The sequence below is a fragment of the Heloderma suspectum genome, chromosome 2 (assembly GCF_057233095.1).
Source record: "Heloderma suspectum isolate Gila_16-S chromosome 2, 16-S_ref, whole genome shotgun sequence".
NCBI lineage: Eukaryota > Metazoa > Chordata > Lepidosauria > Squamata > Helodermatidae > Heloderma > Heloderma suspectum.
The window spans coordinates 23,785,476-23,803,508 of record NC_139459.1 but is presented as its reverse complement, the minus strand read 5'-3'; the positions used below and the strand labels follow the sequence as shown (position 1 = coordinate 23,803,508).

The following is an 18,033-nucleotide window of genomic DNA, read 5'->3' as shown; positions in this document are numbered from 1 at the left end:
AAGATCTTCAGAAGTTTTTAACTCAGTTGTTGTGGCCAATCATGTCAGTGTGCATCAGTTAAAAGATCTGGACAATGCAGACACTACTGCAAGTGCCACCTAATCTGTCTTGACTTGTGATTAAATGTTCAACAACAACATGTATTGCATGCCTTGAAGCCCTTTGGTCTTTCCACTGTCCCAGACTCTCATTTTATAGGTCATGTAGGACCAGCAGACAATGTTTAATAGGGTCAAAGAACAGCTGATGTATTCAACACCCAGGCTGCTTTCATATGAGACACCTAAATAATTTATTTGCACTGTATATGTAATGATTTGACATGATATATTTAAATATTAGAAATCAGAAATATTAGAAACAGAAATTCCATGCCCACCTCTTTCTGCTGCAAGTGTACTGAATAGCCAGGTAGCCAAGATACTGGGTTCCTAGGTATAATGTGTTGCTTCCTAGATGGATATCCATTAGTCATTCACTTCTATACTAGTTATATCTTTACCACTTTAATTCACTGATCACTCAACTAAACCAACTTTCACGTGTAACCCTAAGGTCTGGTGCAGATGTAACATTTCCCAGTCTTTTAACCCTCAAGGCCTGCATACCTCCATCCACTCCTTCCACTGTAGAACCAGGGTTATAAGCAGGTTTACAAACCCAGCTTAAAAGCTAACCATACCTAGCATTAATCTTGGTGCTGATGTTAAAGCTAGCCTTGGTTAACACGGAAACAGCATGTGGGAAGAATTCATACAGGAGAGATTTAGAGCTGGGCTTTGATCTCCTTAAGAGTCTGGATAATGTTATGTCTGCATCAGTCTAAGAACATGCTCGGACATCACTTTAAACCATGGTGGCTTAATAAGCTACTCACAGTAGCTTATTTTTTTTAATAATCCATGATCCCCTGCCACACGAGCAGGCTAATAAGCTGTGAGTAGCTCATTAAGCTACTGTGCATCATCTGAGTCATCCCCTGACCCCTTGTCCCTCTGCAGTCCTCCCACCCAAGCAGTGGCACCATTTTACCCATTGACAAAAGCCTGCGCACTAATTCTGAAAGGAGAGAAAATCCCAGGTGCATCAAAAAGGGGATGGCGACTGTTGTGTATTTGAGTGTGTACTGCCCCTTTAAATGATTTTCCCCTCCTACAGTTGTTAGAGGCTTATCACATGACTTCTGGGGTAGGGTTCAGTTCAGAGCAAGCAGCTAAGCAGACAACAGCTTTCCTCCTGACAGGCAGGACCAGGCCTCAGCAAGGCCTAGATGTCTCCTAAGGACTTAAGGTTAACTACTGTTTATTTGTTGGACAATTATTAAAGTCTGGTTATTGTTAGCTAGTCTTGTGCTTTGTTGTCACTATACAACAGCAACTATAACACCTTGGGGGTTAGAAGGATCGGGACCAAACCTTATACCCTGCCTCCTCTAGTAAGGGGGCACCCGATGCACCATCAAAACCCTGCATACTAACTCTGAAAAGAGCAACAATCCCACGTGCTGCCTTAGTTGCTTTAACTTGTTCCCAATAGGAAATCCCCCCCCCCCCCCGACACTGCAGACATGGTCACAAAATAACCCAGAGTAGGTAATTTTGGCTAAATAAGTCATCGTGGGTTAAAAAATCCCTGACAGATGACATGATAAACCACCATGGGTTAAATATGCCATTGTGGCTTATTTTAACCCACCGTGGGTTATCGTCATGTCCAAACCCAGTCTACAAATGCATTTTGGTTTCCTGCTTAAGAAAGCCAAACAACCTTGTGAATATGGCTAATGTAACATATAACACTAAAGCGACCTCTTTCAATTGAAATGAGCCTCTGGAAATGTAAGTATTTAATTTAAATTATCAGACAGAAATGTAAAGTTAATAGAGACAGTTTATAAAGATGCACATCACTTTTTGCCAAAGTGACAGAGAGAAAAGGGAAACCTTATAGCATGTGAATTCTCCTGGAACATACTCTGTCTTATACTAAAAATCAGGGAATAGTGGGGCAACATTAACATTTGAACATGCATAAATGCAAATCAGTGAGATGTTATATTCAGATAGTATGAATACTATATGAGATAGTATATTCAGGCAAGGTTATAATATCCACTTTTAAGAACTAGTGTTCCAGTCACAGCAGCTTAAGACTAGGGAGAATTTCTTGTATAGCTAGTAGTACAAGAGGAGCGAAGACAATAATATAAATATCTTTTTTTGCTAATGGAAACATAGGTGCAGGCATAACAGAATATTTCAAGTGTCATAGTCTTTGTCCTTGTTATTGCACATATCAGTCTGTTTTTCCTTGTTATTGCACATATCAGTCTGTTTTTCCTGTATGCTTACTTCCTCGGTCAAATTTCAGGCTACTGCAGTCTTCTACAAAAATACCATAATGTACTAACTTCTAATGTAATAAATATTCTTCTTTTGTGGATTTCAAGATGGCTTAGTGACCTTTGGCCACTGGAAACTCCATTACACACCATCAGAATTTCATGTCTCACTAAGTCAGGAGTTACAAAACACTTGACATTTCACATTAGACATTATGGTATGCCAACAAATTCAACATAACATTTCCAAAGTACTTTAAACTGGGAAGTAGCTTGACAGAAAAAAATAGAAATACAGTCTGGTTTTGGTGAAAAAGGAGAAGCTGGCCAAAGAAAATGTATGCTACGGTTATTGATGTTCCTACAAGCTTTAGAAATACAGAGATATTAGTCACAGAAAGCCATTCTAGGGGCCTCTACAAACAAGCAGCTTTTGGAGCAATAAATGCAGTTGTTGCATTTGCACGTGAAAAATCCAGGCTCAAATCCCCACTCAGCTATGATTTTGTCACTAGGAGCAAGTTTCTCTCCACCTCTCCTTCCTCCCAGTCATTTATTTGCAAGTCAAAGGTCATTGTACAACCTGTACAACATTACAAAATGAGTAACAAAAATAAAACCATGGAGAAATTAAACAATTCAAGGAGAGCTCAGTGAATCTGAGCTAAACTACACCTAGACCTTTACACCAAAGAATCATACCTACTGTTAGCAGTTAGAGCTTTAGCACAAATTTTTGAAATCACTAAGCCAAGAAGCACAACCTGCTGAGTCACATAGGGCACAATCCTATGGCTGCTGGACAGTGGCTAGATGGCCACAGGATTTTTTGGTTTATGGGAAACGACCTTGGAGCTAGTGCTCCGAAGTTGGTTCCCAGAAAACCGCCTCCCCGCCCCTGCCGTCTCATAAGAGGTGCGATCCATCCCCAGCTCCGCGCTCGTCAGAGCAGGGGTAAAGGGGGCGTTCTGGGGTGGGGATGGCAGAAGCATCATTCTGACACTTCCTATGTGCATCCGGCCTCCCTGCCCTGCTCTGGCTAGACAGCCGAAATCGGCCATCTAGCCACTAATGTAGGGCGCACCCCCCACTGCACTGGATAGTCAATCGTCTCCAAGTTCAGAGGTGGCTGACTATCCCCATTGGATTGCACCATCTACTATCTTGATCAGACAAAGAGGTAACAGGTATTTCTTAAGGTAGATTCAGGTTGCAACCCATATATAGTATTACCAAGAAATTTTGAATGTAGTAATGCATATAAAGGACGCACCCATACATAGTGTAGCAGAACTTCAGTTTCTGAGGATCTCCAAATACATTGGCATTGGTCATTTCAGCTGTTGGGCAGTATAGAAAATAAACGAATAAATAAATAAAATAAGGGATGCTGCCATCAGCATGGTTCAAAACTGTAAAGCTTGAAAAGCTTGTCTAAGTCTGGAAAAGGTCAAATCTATGAGGCTCTCAAATGGTTACTTTTATAAAATCCATAAAAATTCAAAAATTTAGAAGATAAAATGAACTGCTGATCCAACATAATCTTTTGATCAAAACCCCATTTCCACAGCTCTCTGTAAGAAATTCAAACAAGAGGTCCTCAGAAATGGAGTATGATTGAAGATCTTTGAATCTAGATACCCATAGCATGCAAGACTGAAGGCTAAAACATAACTTAGATTTTTTTTAAAAACTTATCAGGTGACTTCTTCTTCCATCTGGACCCACTTCCATCTAGACCAATGCTGCAGGGGTGCCTGAAAGTAGTGCCAATATTTTCCGAAGGAAATCATTTTGAATTGTTTCCAATCTGGCGTCTTGAAAATAATCCCAGCCCCAACCTAAAATACCATTATTAGATATCAGCAATAGCTGTACCTTGAAATTATTTTAAAACTGGATCAGTCAGAAAGCTCCCCTTCATATAGTAGAATTCAAAATGGCACCCACTGTACATAGGGCCATGGATCTAACAGCAACTCGTTGGGCATTCCAGGAAAGTGCCTCCCCAAAAAGTACCCCAAGATATTTAAATTATTTACATTGTTCTATTTGATGGCCACGAATTGACCATCAACATTGTTGAAGTCTCTGATTTTTCTTGAAGACAATATTCACTATGCCTTGACAAAAATCTTCTTAATTCTATATGAGTTAAGGATATTAATACCATGTCATCCACATATACAGGTACCAATTCAGGGAGAGAAAATTTCTGAACCCGTTCATTCAGAATTGGAGCACGCATTTACCCTGCGTGTTAGTTTTGTTTTTTTTTTTAAGTGAAAAGTGAACTAAAAAACACTCAACCCCTTCCACAGAGAAAGCTAGGAGGACATCAAGGGAAAGCTAGGCTCATGACATGTGACTTTTTATTGTGCAGGATATTTATTTGAGGGGAAATATATTATCCTGCACCTACAGGATATGCTTCAAGAAAAAACATCACCATTTCATTCTATTTTGAAGAGTCTGTAAGCCAAAACAAAGGCTAAGATAGGCTTGAAATAGACCCATTGACATCAGTGGGCTTAAGTTAATCACCAACTTAAGTCCCAATGATTTCAATGGGTCTAATACGACCAACTTTGGATCAACTCAAAAAAAAGGAAAGGCAGGTGCTCTGGTGGTAACAATTTTGTCCTAGACATGGAAGCATGCAGAACAAAGGGCCAGAAGTACCTGTACTTGGTGGGAGCAGAAACATAGAAAAGGGGGAAATTATATCATCAATGGCTTACGGCTCTGTGGTCTGAGCCATTCTTCACAATCATGACACTCATTATAATGACATATCATGTAGAACATCCATGAACACTCTGCTGCAGAGATACAAGCATTATCATCACAACAGATTACATTTATTGTACTGTGTACATTTGAAGCTTATCGTTATTATTTTCCAAGATCTGCCCACTGATCGTTCCCACTTTGCAAAGCTTTTGTAACTCACCCTGGCAAGCTCCTTGGATATCACAAACATCTAGTTGTGCCCACTGACTGAACTCATAGGAAGAGTCACTGTTCACTCGACATATGTAAAACCCAGCATCATCTGCACTCACTTGGTTGATCACCAGTTCTGGGGAATTCCCATGTGGAACCTGAGTTGAGTTGGATTAAAAAAAATAGCTTAGCACAAATTGCAACAGTGGAGGATAAAACACAAGAGTGTTTGTTTTCCATGTAAGAACTACAATCAAATACATTACCTATTTGAACTAGCCAGCTAAGAAAAATAACACCTTGAAACTCTCAAGATTTTCAAATTAATTTAATACATTTGTATTTCATCCATCTTCCAAGGAGCAGGGATTTGAAAGAAGCCCCTGGTTCGTATGATCACAGCTTGGGAAATAAACCACAGTGGCTTATTTCCTGCTCTACACGTGTCAGTCACATGCCAGGGGGATTAGAGTAATTATAAAGTGGAACGCCCATGGGCTGTTGTAAGGTTCTGGATGGCTTGTTACCCACAGCAACAAGCCACCCTGGCCAGGTTTGCACAACATGACGTGCTGCTTAGGGTAATTATGCTAATCCCCCAGCATGCAACCGGCACATGCACAGAGGTTAACAAGCCATCATGGATTATTAACCCCTCTGCGATCTTGCGAACCACGTCAAAGTCTTTCCAGTTCAGGTACAACATTCTATTCACTACATCACAATGGTTAAGAATGAAGAGATGCAACTCTAAAAAACTCTTAAGATTTAATGTGGTGAGATAGGAATATTAGGACAGAATTATAGGCAAACGCACAAGTGTTCAACAAAGCAAGCATGTTAGAAGTAACAGTAACATCATTCATCCTCATAGCTTTGCCATTTTACTGCTAAATAGGTGCTGGGGCTTTGAATGGATGAGAAGTTATATTCCTGGTCAGGCAAAAATTTGTTAGCCACAAGCAAATCACGATAAGTTTCCCATCAGTAAAATGGCATAGCTGAGTTTATAGGTGGTATTAGAGTCACTTTTCACATTTTTACTTTACTACCAAACATTTGCAACGGTGTATTTACCTATAACCCAGGCCTATCTTCCATGAGTCACCAGCTTAACAACATGTCTATTGAGGTTGTACCATCTGTATCAGGGGCAGGCAACCTTTTTGGGCCCGTGAGCATATCTGTCATTTCCACCCCTCCCCCGGAGTCTCTCTTTTCTGCCCCCTCCATGGATTCACTCTTTTCTGCCCACCCCTCCTCCTCCCCACTAGGGATTTCCTTCCCACACCTCTTTCTTCTTTTCTCCTCTCTGTTGTACTCACCTCCTCCTCCTCTGCCCCCACGCTGTTTCTATTCCACCTGTCCGATTGATTTCTTTCCCTGCTGCTGCACTCATTTCCTCCTCCTCTTCCTCCTGTGATTTCCTTCCCCGCTGCCACCACACTCACCTCCTTCTGCTTCCTCCATCCTTGTTAGGGTTGCTGATCTGAGTGTGGAGGTAGGTGGAGACAGGGGAGGAAATTGGCGGTGGCAGCAGTGTGGGGAGGAAATCAACAGCAGGGGAAGAGGCCATTGGCAGTGGTGGTAGCAGGAGTCTGGTGGGTGTATGTGGGGGTCCTGGCGGGCACAACGTTGCTGATCACTGATCTATATGCTTCACTCTAAGCAATTATGTGCTGGTTTAACCAGTCCTGGCATCAGATTTAAAGAGTGCTATAGAAATAATAATCTCTACACTCATTTTTAACTTGGCCTCAAACTATTTCAGGATATTCTTGGTGTTTTCTAACATTCCCAAGGATTTATACTAACCATGATCAATAAAGTGAATCAGACATGAAACATTGGTAATTATCTATTACTTGTGAAAGACCCCACATTAATTCAGAAAACGGTATTTTTGCATGATACCCATCAACATTTCCTACAAATTTTTCAGAAACTAGGTAAAAAGGTAATTTAGCATATCACCTTAAGATCAACACTGATTTAAACTCATTTCACAATTTCCTTTAAAATTGCTGTCATCTATGAAAAAAAGGGCAGTCATATTACAGAACAATAGCCCTTGGATAAAAGGAGGAGGAAATGGACACAGCAGCACCCAAAACAGAATAGTGGTACCTCAGACATTGACAATGACCCCAAAAAATCAAACAATCAGATTTTTTCGGTCATGCTGAATATAATGTGACTGCTTTCTTTAAGCCTTAACTTACTGAATGACACATTACAATTTGTGGAACTACCACAGCAACTGGACCCCAGTACCTTGTAACCACTCCTTGGTGGACTTAGGGGCTTGGGGTGGCAGGCTCAGTCACTTAATAAGCAGATATACTTCATGTTAAAACTGCACTGTTTTACCTGGCTATCTAAGGAACCATCTGTTTTGCTATGAACCTGCTCAAGTATTAAGATCTGCAGGAGAGGCACTTTTGAAGGCACCATTACCCACACAGGCCTGTTTGTCTGGCACGTCTGGAAGAGCTTTACCCTGGGTTACCCCCAAAATATGGAATGTGTTCCTCAAGAATTATGATTGGCCCCCATTCCCTTAGTCTTTAGAAAGGGTATAATGACACATCTTTTTAATTTAGCCTTTTAAAATCTGAACTTGTTTTCAATGTTCTTGTTTTATTGTTGAAGGATTATATTGTTTTAAATTGTTATTCACTGCCTTGATGGCTCTTTAGCAAATAAGCCAGTGTATAAACAATAATAAATAAATAAATAAATAAATAAAATTTAAAATTTCTACTGGGACTTGAATGCATAGGATTGCAGCCTAAAGGTGGTCATAAGTCTCCATGCAACATGGGTGAAATGATTATTAAATTCTAGGCTGCAGGCAATTTAGAGCAGGCAATTCTGAGTGTTTCCCAAAAACAGAGTAAACATAAAAAGGGAAAAATTGTATAGTGCGCTATTTATACACACATTTGTATCAATCAAAATAAGGTCTCAACATTAAAAATGAAGAGTACTTAGTCACTGACATCAATAATAAATCATTTAAAGTTTTGTCTGAAATAAATGGTTGTCAGCAATAAGATCATAAAGCAGTGATACAGCACTACTTGTCATAATGGAAATATCTTGGGCTGGAAGGCAACAATTAATATTCATATTTTAGTTGCATGCTACTAACAAATTCTACATTTTTTTCGCTGCTGCTATTCTGTAATTACGACCCTCAAAATGGGAATCAAAACTTATTTTAAAAACTATAGGAACTCAGAAATAATCTCTATGGCCTTAAGAAACATGTCTGTTTCTAATACTTATTTTACCATCATCACAGTTTCAAAATAATTGCAACCATAAGGACTGGGAAGTTATTTTTAAGTGAAAGCTGGGATTCTGAGGAGCCCAACAATCCCACATGGAGATCACAGAAATGTCCACGAGTCTTACACTGTCTACCCCTGGTGTACATTTGAAGAGGAATAAACTGCATCTTCAGTCCATTCTCAGGATCTTCCCCACTTTGGAAGGTACTACTTTGCTTCATACTGTACCTATCACTACTCCCAGTATTCTTAGTATGTTTATTTACCATTTTGCCCCCTTTAAACCACTGATAATATAGAAGTGGGTAACCAGCTGCCCAGCAGCTCAGCATCACCATCTGGCCAGATAACACTGCCTGAGATTCTGGTTCTACAACTATCTTTATACCTGTAAAAAAGAGAAAGCATTGCACAAGTCATGATTAATGTAGAATATTATGTCATTTACACTTGATGTGTCTTTATAAAGTAAACATAACACATCAACTTATCTAAAAGTTCAGCGTGATTTATTTCACTCATAAACCATAATAAAACTAAGAGAACATAAATATTGAGAATAAAGTACAAAATATGCACAACAAAAACACATGGGCTCTGCCACTTGTTCATTAATAATAATGCAAATCTAGACATTTAATCTGAATTTTTAAAATCAAAATCAATACAGAATAACCATCTACATCAAAAGTTATCAGGAAGTTTTACAATGATCCAGATGACGGAATGCAACACATCAACTTATTTTTTCAAAACAAATCACTACATGCTCTAAATAATATTTTGCATGTCTGAGACCTTGGAAAGGAGCTGCCAGTCAGAGTAGTAAAAAATACTAGAGTAGATGGACCAAGCGCCTGACTCAGTATAAGGCAGCTTCATATGTTCAAGAGCACAGATGTTTACAATACTGGAAGATTAAGACGTAAACATTAAAAAAATGTTAATTTACGAATTTTGAATACACAAAGTCAATCATGGGAAAAAAATTTCTACCTCCCTCTCATTCAGCAAGTTATTTTCAATATTTATAACTCAATATTCATGTTAATTTAGGGGATGAATATTTTATTCCAGGGCACATTATGCCTGACTGCATGCACATTAAGCCAAATTCAAACCCCCTCTCCTCCCACATCCAAACGATAAGGAGCATGCCTCAAGACAGGAACACAATAATAATTTAACTAGCTTCTCCAAGCAGCAGGATGTAAACAGAAGCACTATTATTGGAAATTATTCAGAAATGTGCAAGCAAGTTCCCCTTCAATAGTCCAGCATAGTAAAAATCAAACACTACCACAAACATTAAGTAACCAACAAAACAAAATCAGATGTTGTTTTGCTAAGAACACAATAAATGGGGTAACAACAGAAGCATATCTTGGGCACAGCCTCCCCCCCCCCCCCCCACAACATTCAAACCTGGCTGTCCTGTATATAATTTTACATGGGATTTGCCTGACTTCACAGTAGTCCCAGTAACGCTGTTCTTATATCTTTTATATCGCTAAGCTTTTATTATTGTGCATTTATTTAATACAGACGGCTGCAGTCACTATTTACAAAAGTCAGTTCCCGTTGTAAAAATATTGGAGCTTTGACACAATTTCATTAAAACATCCATATAAACTACCTATAAACTCAAGAACCAATGGAAAATAACTATGTTATTCCTCTTTAGATGCCATTATAAATCCTGTGAGAGAACATTGCCTGTACCTTAAGCCAACACAGCAACATTACAATAATAAAGACTTTGACCCTCTACATTTAGTCTGCATTAGCAGGTGGTAATTCAGCTCCCTTTGCTCTCTCAGAACTCACATGGTCTGGTATTAGTTACAGTTCTCACACACATCAACTAGCTAATTGCTTTGATAGAATTTTTATTCTGCACAATTCTCATAAATATCAAGCAAAAGAAAATACCTATTCTTGTACAGCACCATCACAAACAAGGTGGCAACTGGCAACATGTCAGCCACATTCACCTGAATGGTCTCTGGCTGATAAGTAACCCCTACCGTTGTGTATCCATAGATGTGCTGCCATAGTTACAGCCATCCTGCATGGCACGTCAGGCACTTATTCTGTTGTCAGTCACAATTCCTTTCTAAGAGGCTACTTCCAAATGTAAAAGGTTAATACCAAACAGGCGTGCAAAGAGGAAAGAAAAGAGCTCTCTCAAGTCCTTCAGCCCATCATGACTGCCCGTAGTAATTTGGTACTAAAACAAGAGGTTTGCACAGTGCCTCTAATCAGGATGACTGGAACCCACACAAGAGATCCAGGCTACACGACTGACTGCTTGCAATGCCAGCCCAGCACATTAAGACAAGACTATACGCTGGTGTAGCTGTTGTTCCAATCCACCCTAAATACTTATTTGCCTGTTCAGCTGCCCACTGCATAACAGCCCGATTTTTGAAAGCCTCGTTATATTTTATCTTTGGGCTATCTATAACTGTAACTACATATGGTCAGTAAGAGCTAGGCTACATATTACATGTCATACATGAAAAGCAGCCTGACTCGGCACATTCAGAACTTTAAAACAGGGGTGCACAACCTGCAGCCTGGGGGCCGCATGTGGCCCTTCAAGGCCTTTACTTTGCTCCACTAGAGTACCCTGACCACCGCCAAATCCCACTGTGCCAATTTCCTGTTGCCTGTACTCTACACTCCCTCCCCCAGAGATCCTGATATAGATTGCTTTTTCTTGCCCCTGTCAGCAGTAGGAAAAGAACAATCTGTATCAGGATTGCTGGAATATGTGTGTGTGCATGTATATGTGTATGTACGTGTATCTGCACCCCCGAACCCCAACCCAGTATCACACACAGCCCTTGGGGCCAAAAAGGTTGTGTACCCCTGCTTTAAGGACTCTCTCCAGAGAAAACTGAAGAGGCATGGACAAATGCAAACAAAACAGACAACTGGAGATGAACAAGAGAAGGAAAAAATTGGCCAGCGTCTCCTCCATCCCTGCCACTATGATTTCAAGCTCCTTTGGATTTTTTCCCCTGTTGGAAGGAAGTCTTGAAAGTTCTTAACAGGCAGAGCCAAGTGGCTTTTCATGCTTTAAGCATATGGTGTAAACCATCTTCAAGAGAGCGTTCAGCAAAAATCACAGGGAGGCAATATATTTTGAGAACCAAAACTCACTTGGAGGATTGAGACACTGTAATGCCTCACTATGTTCTAGGGTCTGTAGCAATTCTGTCAGTTCCTGCACAGTACAGCCTCTTTCGCCCATTAGTTGAAGAAGACTCCTGCTTGGACTTCCTTCAGGCTCCAGTACTTGGAGAGAACACTGTTCCAATTCCAAAGAACTGCAAAGAATTGCAACATGTAAAAAAATAAATCATGCTGGAAAATACGCCTATATATGCATAGGGAATAAAAATAACCCTCTAGTACCAAAATGGTACTCTTCCCAAGAAATGCCACTAGAACCCGGTATATGAATGTGGACTTCACCGCTATCAGTGCAAAGTACTTCCTCAGTATTACTTCTCGATTCCTTTTACTAAAGACATACCCACATGACAGATCAAGTAAATATTACTCCCCAGTTACAGTGATGCCCAAGGTGGCTTAATAGTAGAACCTTGTCTATAACAATGGCCTGTTTCACATGGGATGACAACCCAAGGTTTTTTTAAACCCTGGACTGTTGTGAATGAGCGAGCGTGCTATCACTCCTGCTACAAGAGGGACACTCCATCCCTGGGTTGTTTAGTGTTATGTGCGAACCAGGAACTCTGGCATGTTAGGAGAGAGGCAAGCCAGAGTTGGAACTCAGGCTTGTCTCTTCCCTGACAAGCCAGAGTCCCTGGTTCATGTCACGCTAAACAACCCAGGGACACAGAGTCACTGGTTGTTTAGCATGCACCAGCACAGTGCTCCGTTGTGACATGTGAATCCGGCCATTCTGGCTTACCTTTAGCCACCTTTCTACACAGGGTAGATTTACTGTAACGGCTCAACCAAGTGATGGATTCCTCACCAGGCCAAGCCTTCATGCAAAATTCTGATGTCAGCTGATTGCTCAGCACCAGATCAATGTTTTCTTCTTAGACAATAGAAAAAATAAAGTGGGCAACTGTCATTAGCCGACACATAACACAAAGTACCAGTTCAGGAGGCATCTACAAAATTTGGATTGGATTACTAGCCATCCATGATTGGTGGTTGCCATTGACTCCTTTGTCTCAGCCAAGTCCTCTGCACATAGTAGAGGACCAATGCCAGCTCCAGATTTCTGAGGGCCCCCGGGCAAGACTTCCTCAATGAGTTCCCTTCCTGAATAAGTCTACCTTCTCACTGCCAGTGTCACCAGCTACTATCGCTCCTCCTCCTCTCTCATCATTGCTACCACCTGCTTGCTTAGTTGACAGGCAGAGAGCCAGTGAGCAAGTAGGCAGCGTCATCTGCTGCTCTTCCTCACCACCACCATTGTCTGGGCCAGAGTGAGAGATAGGTGAACAAGCAGGCTGCAGTGATGAAGAAGAGGAGCAAGTCCAGGAGTCTCTTGTCAGTGGGCCCTTGGCAGGTGCCCAATTATGCCTACCCTTGATGCTCGCCCTGTAGGGGACTCAGGATTGATGACAGAGGGGATCTCATACTATGTTAGTGTTTTGGAACAAGCAGAAGCAGTACAGACTTGCCACATCTCTGAAGGCAGCAAAGCAAGGAGCCACATGACACCATCGACTGCACCTGGTACTCCAGATCTATCATTGTGAGGGCAATATGATCTGTCTATACATCTGATTTTATAACCAGATGAAAAGTGGCATACAAATATAAAATAATATTATGAGGTTGGAAAGACCACAGAGCAATCTCCATGCTCTTGGAATGGCTGTCCAGAGAACCTACAGGGATACTGATCTGGCCCAGTATTGGGCTAAGTCTGATCTGTAGAGGCTTTGCCCAGTAATGTGGGTTTTCTTGAAAACACTGAATAAGAAAAAAATCCAGGAAATTTGCTGTTGCCCTAACTCAGTGGATATACAATTTAGCATGGCTACTTGACTTAAATTTTGTAAACATAGCTTAAAAAGTATAAAGTATTAATTTTACCTGCTGTTTCAATATCTGATTCCACCCTCCCAATAGCCAAAATTAAGTGTGAACCTGGAATATTTTATATGGAGGGTGGGGGGAATCAATAAAACACATTTCATGTGGTTTATTCAACCAAATTCAAAGCTTTACTTGGAAATTTCTACAGGAATACTTGTAAATATTTGAAAACATAACAATTCAATAACACATACTTCTCTTGCATTATTTAGATTTTGAAGGGGAAATGAAGGCAATGAAAGCTATTAACATACTAATTTTAGCGTGCCTGAAGAGCTGTGCATATAAATATATAGTTTCCTAGGTATACTCACCTGAAAAATAGCTAATTATAGGTTTGATTTTAGATTTGACTAGTGTTACATCATCATCTAATTTATACCCTGTTTTTCCACAAAAAGTGCCCGAAGCACATCCATTCCAGTTGCTCACATTGACTTGTATTGTTGTGTCCGTTCATTGTTACAAATTAATTTTATGGAACAATGCATTTACAAACAGGGAAATTTTTCCACAGGAAAAAATATAGGAGTGAAAATATAGGAGTGGAAAATTTTGCAGAAAATGTTCAAGTTCCAAAAGGTTTTCGCCTTGCATCGCTAGTTTTGGCCCTTGGCCCCTCCTGATGAGGAGCCTAATCTGTCTGCTGGCTCCACCTCTGACAAAACAGAAGAGAGCACCTTAAACCCACTTTAGAGATCACTGTGTAATAAAATAAGATAAACAGGATGTGTGGAGGTATATTCAAAACTGCACACGCATTCATCATGGGGGCATAATGGGAAGACCTTGTTCTTTAGCACTATGTGCCAGTTAGGCCAGGGTTCCCCAGACTTCTAATACCTGCAATACACTTCCCCACCCCACCCCCAAATTAAAATTGGAGACATTTCACTCTTACATCTGAAAAGTTTTACTTTTAGAGTGTGGAAAAGAAATAATTAAGCAGTTCTTGGAGAAGCCCACCTCCTGTGTTTCTGCATGAGTCACTTACATGGACATGCCCAGAGTAGCGACTCATGCCAACACACGAAGGGGAGCTTCCTCTAATGGCAGGTAATTTTGCTATCTGCCTGTACCAGTTAGGAGTGATTGTATAATTAGATCTTACTCAATGCAAAAACATAGCAAGATTACTCATCCCCAGGAGAGGCAAGGCCAGAGCACAGAGCTCTGCAATTTGGGATTCACAGGAGCCTTTAATGAATATTAAAGCTTCGGCTATTGGGCGGTATAGAAATGAAATGAATGAATGAATGAATGAGTAAATAAATATATTTCAACACAAACTGAGAAGTACAGTGTGGGACAGAATCACGCAGCTAACAGTGGAAGACCTCTAGCAATCTGAGGACAAGCCAAACTTGATGGTTTGTCAACTCAACTTATGGAATCTTCACCACACACAAAATAAATGCTGTGTATCAGCACTAAGAAAGCATATTGCCATCACGACTAGCAGCCACTGATAGCCTTGTCTTCCATGAATTTGTCTATCCCTCCCCGCCCAAAGCCACCCTAAACTGGTGGCCAACACCACTTCTTGTGGCAGCGAATTCCACAATCTAACTATGTGCTGGGCTATCAAGTAGTTCATATTGTCCGTCCTGAATTTTCCACCATTTAACTTCATCCAATGAACCAGGGTTGCCAGGTGTCCTCATTTACAGAGGCCTGTCCCCTAGATGAAGGGCTGCCCGAGACAGCCCTCTATTTTGAAGTCATCCTCTATTTGAAGGGCTGTCCTCTCCCTTCAAATGATCAGTTTAAAGATCATGACCATAAGAACTGCTGCCCATCCACGGGTAGCAAGTCTTCCACACTCCTAGTGAGATGTACTCTACTTCTATTAAATTATAATACTTCTAAATGCGTATCTATGCATATAAATTAGTGTGTGCAAATGTTACGCAAGTCACTGTCCTCTTTTTTGGACACCTTGATTGCCGTTTTGGGGGCGGACCGATGGGATATAAAATTACAACTGAAATATGCATTTGGGGGTGAAGCAGTTCCTCTTTTGGGGAGATTCCTAAGTGGCCACCCTAGGTGACTCCCCCCACCCAGCTTGCTAGGCCATCGCTCCTACAAACGCCATGTGCAGTCTCTGCTGCGGCCCAAACATCGAGGAGCCCTGTGGCGCCTGAAAGATTCCCACTATCCCTCGAGGCTGCCCCCAGATGGCTCAACAACACGCCCCCCCGCTCCTCAAAGAAGGCAGAGCGATCCCCTTCCCCAACTTGAGGCGAAACAACTTCACAAACATACCCCCCACCCCCCTCCGGCCCACCCGTAGGTAGCCCCTCACCTCAGCCTGACCCCGCCTTGGCTTCCAGCTAGCTGCGCCAAGTCCCTCCAGCCTTTGCCTGGAGCCGCCCGGTCCAGCGAGTCGCTGAGTTTCCTCAGCAGGGGCTCGGCCAGGCGGCTTATGGGCAGGGGGGCGGCCGGCAGCGGCCCCGCCATCCCGCGGGAAGGAGGCTTCCCTCGCCGAAAACGCCCCCCGCCGCGCTCGGATTTGCCGAGCTGTTCCAGCGCCAACGAGACCGCGGAGAAACTGAAAGGAAGAAGCTCCGCCGGCCGCGTCGAGGGCGGGCCGCGGGGAGGCGTCGCGGCCGCGCTGGGCTCAGGAAGAGGAGCCAGGCGGGGAATCCCCTTCGTGGCAGGAAGCCAGGAGGGGCTCGGCGGCGCCCCGCCTTGCTTCGCCTCAGCCGGCGAGGGAGGCGGCAGGCCGGCCTGCCGAAATGGCGGGCGAAGGCCGAGGCTTCCCGTCGCGGCCGCCGCTGCAGGAACTCCGCCGAACCCACCGCCTCCACGGGGCTTCCTGGAGCCGTCGCCAGTGTTATTCCTACTTAGAGTAGACCCGTTGAAATGAATGGGATTTAAGGTAGCCGTGAGGAACGGAGGCTCTGTTCATTTCAGTGGGTCTACTCTAAGTAGGAATAACACTGGATGTTGTTATTGTTGTTGTTCAGTCGTGTCCGACTCTTCGTGACCCCATGGACCATAGCACGCCAGGCCTTCCTGTCCTGCGCTCTCTCCCGGAGCGTGCTCAAGTTCATATTCATTGCATCCGTGATGCTATCTAGCCATCTCATCCTCTGCCGTCCCCTTCTCCTTTTGCCTTCAGTCTTTCCCAGCATCAGGGTCTTTTCCAGAGAGTTTTCTCTTCGCATTAGGTGGCCAAAATATTGGAGCTTCAGCTTCAGTATCTGTCCTTCCAATGAGCAGTCAGGGTTGATTTCCTTTAGGATGGACTGATTTGACCTCCTTGCAGTCCAGGGCACTCGTAAGAGTCTTCTCCAGCACCACAGTTCGAAAGCATCAATTCTTCGGCACTCAGCCTTCCTTATAGTCCAGCTCTCACAGCCATACATTACTACTGGGAAAACCATAACTTTGATTAGACGGACCTTTGTCAGTAAGGTGATGTCTCTGCTTCTTACTATGCTGTCTAGGTTTGCCATAGCTTTCCTCCCAAGGAGCAAGTGTCTTAATTTCATGGCTACAGTCACCGTCTGCGGTGATCTTGGAGCCCAAGAAAGTAAAATCTGTCACTGCTTCCATTACTTCCCCTTCTATATGCCAGGAAGTGATAGGGCCAGATGCCATGATCTTAGTTTTCTTAATGTTGAGTTTCAAACCAGCTTTTGCACTCTCCTCTTTCACCCTCAACAAGAGGCTCTTGAGATCCTCTTCGCTTTCTGCCATTAGGGTGGTATCGTCTGCATATCGGAGGTTGTTGATAATTCTCCCAGCAATCTTAATTCCAACCTCCGATTCATCCAACCCAGCATTTCTCATGATGTACTCTGCATATAAGTTAAATAAGCAGGGTGACAATATGCAGCCTTGTCGTACTCCTTTCCCAATTTTGAACCACTCGGTTGTTCCATGTCTGGTTCTTACTGTTGCTTCTTGACCCTCGTACAGGTTTCTCAGGAGACAGGTAAGGTGGTCTGGTACTCCCATCACTTTAAGAATTTGCCACAGTTTGTTGTGATCCACACAATCAAAGGCTTTAGCGTAGTCAATGAAGCAGAAATAGACGTTTTTCTGGAATTCTCTTGCTTTCTCCATGATGCAGCGAATGTTGGCGATTTGATCTCTAGTTCCTCTGCCTCTTCAAAACCCAGCTTGTACTTCCGGTAGTTCTCGGTTCACATACTGCTGAAGCCTAGCTTGTAGGATTTTGAGCATCACCTTGCTGGCATGTGAAATGAGCGCAATTGTGCGGTAGTTTGAACACTCTTTGGCATTGCCCTTCTTTGGAATTGGAATGTAAACTGACCTTTTCCAGTCTTGTGGCCACTGTTGAGTGTTTCAGATTTGTTGGCATATTGAATGCAGCACTTTAA

The 18,033-nt window shown here is 42.3% G+C and overlaps 1 protein-coding gene across 5 annotated transcripts in view; it reads right to left on the bottom strand.

Annotated features, from left to right (window-relative positions):
* MALT1 (MALT1 paracaspase) overlaps nt 1–16,324 on the bottom strand; it is a 61,922-nt gene extending 45,598 nt beyond the window's left edge. For 4 of the 5 annotated variants that reach the window (XR_014787519.1, XM_084832993.1, XM_084832995.1 and 1 more), the window contains exons 1-4: nt 15,987–16,324; nt 11,753–11,919; nt 8,851–8,972; nt 5,296–5,446 (exon numbers count right to left, since the gene is read on the bottom strand). Coding sequence is in view for 4 of the 5 variants with exons in the window: in XM_084832993.1 (XP_084689119.1) it covers nt 5,296–5,446; nt 8,851–8,972; nt 11,753–11,919; nt 15,987–16,141 (595 nt within the window). In the remaining variant the exon portion in view is untranslated. The remainder of the gene's footprint in view (nt 1–5,295; nt 5,447–8,850; nt 8,973–11,752; nt 11,920–15,986) is intronic. The other variant, XM_084832996.1, reaches the window with a different exon arrangement.
* Nucleotides 16,325–18,033: the final 1,709 nt, after the last annotated feature.